The sequence below is a fragment of the Echinops telfairi genome, unplaced genomic scaffold, assembly GCF_000313985.2.
Source record: "Echinops telfairi isolate 266 unplaced genomic scaffold, ASM31398v2 ScPeMD7_7420;HRSCAF=8458, whole genome shotgun sequence".
NCBI lineage: Eukaryota > Metazoa > Chordata > Mammalia > Afrosoricida > Tenrecidae > Echinops > Echinops telfairi.
In genome coordinates, this window is record NW_022111320.1 from 17,996,129 (window position 1) to 18,000,903 (window position 4,775).

At 43.6% G+C, this 4,775-nt stretch overlaps 1 protein-coding gene across 1 annotated transcript in view; it reads right to left on the bottom strand.

The window, feature by feature from the left end:
- TNIK (TRAF2 and NCK interacting kinase) overlaps positions 1-4,775 on the bottom strand; it is a 445,063-nt gene that overhangs the window by 127,606 nt on the left and 312,682 nt on the right. The window contains exon 7 of the mRNA XM_045297671.1: positions 4,176-4,306. Coding sequence (XP_045153606.1) covers positions 4,176-4,306 — 131 coding nt within the window. The remainder of the gene's footprint in view (positions 1-4,175; positions 4,307-4,775) is intronic.

Here is a 4,775-nt window from a genome sequence, read left to right on the forward strand (position 1 = left end):
AGAGAAGGGAGGAAGGAGCAGAGAAAGACTATATATATATTGTCCCATACTGAAAACTGCCTCTCGCACCAGACAGTGTATCTTGGGATGTGTTGATATCCAACACATACACACTTGCTCATTGTTTAGATAGCTGGGGAGGATTCCATTGTACAAAGGCTTTAGTTTCTCCTTAACTAGGTCCGTATTGATGGCCATTTCAGTGGAGAACTTTCTTCAGTGGGCGGTCTGTCAAGGCAATAAACGCACAGGACTATAAAATAGTTCATACCTCAACGGGATCAGGTCAGGCAGGCAGCAGAGGACCCAAAATAAACAAATATATCAATTCAGATGATGGTTGGAGAGGCGACCCAAAAACCATCTCTGGACAGTTGGACAGCCCCTCACAGAAGGGTCACAAGGAAGGGATGAGTCAGCCAGGGTGCAGCACAGCACTCACAGAACACACAACATTCCTCTAGTTCTTTAATGCTTCCTCTCCCCCAGCATCATGACCCCAGTTCTACCTTACAAATTTGGGTAGACCGGAGCATGTACACTGGGACAGGGAAGAGCTCTCGACACATGGAATCCAGGGCAGATAAAGCCCTCAGGAACAGTAATGGGAGTAGCGATACCAGGAGGGTAGAGGGGAAGGGAGCGGACAAAAGGGAGAAATGGGGAACTGTCTACAATGATCAACATATAACCCACCCCCAGGGGGATGAACAACAGAAATGTGGGCGAAGGGAGACAGTGGATGGTGTAAGATATGAAAATATTAATAATTTATCAGGACTTCCATTAGAACGGGAGGGTGCGGGAGGGAGAAAAAAGAGGTGCTGATACTAAGGGCTCAAGCAGAAAGAATATGTTTTGAAAATCATGAGTACAAATGAGTTTGATACAATTGATGTATGGATTGTTATAAGAGCTGTAAAAACCTCCAAGAAAATGATTTATTAATAAAAAATAACAACAAAAAATAACCTTACTCCATTCAAATTATACCTCAATAAAAAGAAAGAGTCGACACATCCTACCCAACTGAGGTGAGATTCAAAGTAAGTTTAAAAAAAACAAAAAACAATTTAAACAGCCCCGGAATTTTTAACTGTTTTATTAATTTCACATCTTTCAAATGCATATTATTAAATGGGAAAGCGTTCGTGATTGCCCCACATACTTATCAGGGAAATGAAACCTTTCCTTTCGGTTGAAGTGTTTTGACAGAATTTCTGAAAACAAGAAAGGAAGGGCCTGGTGGAGGGGGGGAAGTGAACAAGCCACAGGGGAATGTGACGCGGAGCTCCGCCCCCTGCCTGGGCTTCTTCCCACACCCAGGCGCCAGCAGCAGAACCAGACTACAGCAAACCAGGGGCTCTCAGCCCGTTCTTCTACAAAGGCCTGGCTTTATTGGATTACCGTAGTGTCATTATTTTTTAATTAATTGGTGGCAGTTTTTAAAGCCTTCAATCATTGCTTGCAGTTCTTAAAGACACTCCGGCACACCAAATCATAACAAATCGGCAACAGTCAATAAATAATAAACCAAATAATAAAACCCAGGCTCCACTCGTTTCTTGTGCAGTTTTCTGCATTTTAAAGCCAGGCCTTTTGTGCGAGGGAACCCAGCATCGTCCAGTGCCCGCCTGCCCGCCCTCGTTTATGTTCACCGTGCCCTCTTTGAAAGCATCTCTAAGAGGGACAGTGTACGAGGGGACTTTGAAGGCAGGCCCAGGTCAAATGGCTGCCTCTCGCAGAGGCGGCAAAGCGAGGCCCCTGTGCTTGTTGGTGTGCGGTGGCAAACGAGCTCCCTAGTCCTGAACTGCAGTGCCGCTGGTTCCTCACATCCAGGGCCTCATCAATAAATGCACCCTAAGAGGCTGAGTGAACTCGTTTCAGAGTTAGGGTTTTGTCCAGGTGTCCTCTGATGTCAGACCACCTCCCCGAAGGAATACAATATCGTAGGTCATGGGTGGGTGGGTGGTGTAATTTAATGAATAGTGTCTTATCTGGTCCACACATTAGGAAGTGTGTAAAATGCATCTCCAAATAACCCCTGGAGCTTCCATTGTGCCCTGCCTTCTGTAGGGCCTCGTTTGTGATTGTGCTTTTTGCCTCTAAAGACAGGCAGTGAGGCTCACACTCTGCCTCCAGCTTCCTTCCTCCCTCTTAGCAAACTACATTCATGCTCAGACCTGATCAGTGGCTCCTCCCCACTCCAGGGGTCCTATTTGTCATAAAAGATTCCAGAACTAATACGATTTTTAATGTCTCCAGAGGAAAATGTGAGCGTCAAATGGACCTTCTGATCCTTCTGAGATCTTGCTGTCCAGCCTGAGGCCCCTGGGGCTACTCAAACGGCACGCAGCAGCGGTACCTGCTTCCTAATTAGTCTCTGCATCTTTTCCATGATCCTGAGCTATATGACTTAGCCAATCAACCGAGGAAACCGAGGCCAAGATATTAGGTGATTTCAGAGCTTGGGCTTAGATAGAAGGCTCTTCTAGTTACTCGGCTAGAAACCAGTCAAGGTAGTGAGTTCCGTCATGCTGCAAAACAAAACTGCTATACCATCAAAAGGTCTCACTACTTAACAGGTTAAGTTCATGTCAATGCCTGACGTACTCTGACTTCCTCCTGCTCTGATAGAAAGTATTTGAGCATATCTGTGGCCCCTATGGAGACTAGTTAGCATTGGGTAAGTCTAACTACAGGTTGAAGAATTTCCCCTAGCCAATTAAGATACACATCTCTGGACCCATATTTCGCAGCAGTTCCTCTGGAGGGATTTGCAAATTGAAGTATTTGAATGTGCTTATCATTAGCAGTTTAAATAAATGACATTTATTTTGGCAGGAGATTAATTTTTAACTTGGCAGCAGTTTTCAGACAGATTGTTGTCAGGTTATTAGAGTGACTAACTTTGAAGGAAGGGGGACATTTATAGAAGATTCTTTTGTTTTCAGACATACAAGTTTGCAAATCATTCTTTCAGTGCCCGGAGACACTGGATCTCAGAGCAGTGTTTGCATCTTTGTGGCCGGATTTCAATAATCACCCCACATTATTCTAATGTTGGCTTTTCATGTAGAAAATGACAATGCTTTTCAAAATGAGGGCATCTTCAAAAACACGTTCCAGAGGCTTCCCTCCACACCCCCATTGGGTTGGAGGCTTATATAGAAGCAGCAGAAGAGCAGGTATAATGTTAAAAAGAGCTCTGATGAAACAGGTGGGAGACCTGAGTTCAAATCCCAACTCTGACAAGATGATTAGCTGCGTGTGATCTTCTGAAGGCCTCAGTGTCCTGATTTATAAGATGAGGGTATTTAGAGATGATCCCTACAATCCTTCAATGAGAAGGCCATGCATCTAGTAGGCCAATCAAGTAGCTTCAGTACCTTGTTCTAGGTTTCCCTGTGCTCTGTACAACCACCACAGAAGGGTGTCTCAACTACCCAGATCCTAGATGCTATTTGCCTTTCATTTTAATGTCTTGACTTCCAGCCATACGAATAAAGACCGTATCACCTATGCTCTGTCTTACTGGCTACCAGAACAGAAAAGGAGAGAGCTTCTATGAGAAGGGAGCAACTCTCACCTCTCTACTTGAACATGGCTATGAATGTACTGTCAAAATAGCTAATATAAAATAAGCCACAAATAAAATTTTTAACAATGTCACATGGCATCGAAATACTGCAGAGTAGTTAACAACATTCCACTTGGTTCTCGCTCAAGGATGAGAAACTCAAGGAATTACTTGGAATCATATAAAAATCAGTATCAGAAGATGACCCAAGGCCACAAGCTTATACCTGGGCTCCTGTTAACACGAAATCTGTGCTTGATGGAGATTTGCCATAAATCTGATTTAACGTCAATCTCCAGCAAGCACAGATTTTCCCCAAACCTAAACTAAAGCCAACATGGAAATGCATTTTCCAACAATAAAAAGCATGCAATGGCTTAAAGATTTTAAAAAAATAAGCAATCTGATGTGATGGATGGATTTGTTTAAAAGATTGTTACTTGAATGCCTTCAATTTTAAATTCAAGTGGGTTTTTTTGCCCCTCTTCTCTGGGATACACAAACCATAAACCCCAAAGCACACGAGAATTCTTTTACTTCAAACTTCAGAGTGCAATGTTAGCTATGGCTTTGAAAACCAATGAGGAAGTCGTACCTTGAAGTCGTAGGTGGCATCTGGATTTTCATCACAAGCAATGACTTCTGGGGCCATCCAGTAGGGGGTCCCGATGAAGGTGTTCCTTCTGCCCACTGTCCGATCGAGCTGGGCACTGACTCCAAAGTCCACTATTCAAAAGACGATACATGAATATGTCTGTCATCTTAGGGCTTATGTAAAAGTAAGATGAATGTATGTTTTCAAGTTGCATGCCTAAATGGACTAAATATATCGATAAGGAAAGCATTCTGCGATAGACCAAGGACCTATGGGAACCAAATATAGGTTATAAATAAAAGGCAAGTTTGATCGCAACTGAAACCAAAACCCATTGCTGCTGAGAAGATTCCAACTCATGGTGACTAATGGGTCACAGAGCACCCCTGTGCTAAATAGGGGTTTCTGGGCTGAAGTCGTTGTTCACACTATCCATCTTTAAGTTAGTAGCTACTGCCATCCACTTGCAGAGGGCAGAGGACAGTAATGAATGGCTAGCAAGAGTGAAGAGCTCACTTCTGGAGTGAGTTAGTCAAAGACCGCATCCCGTTTGTGCCGCTTAGTAGAGATGAGATCCAGGGGTAGTAGATTACCTTCTTT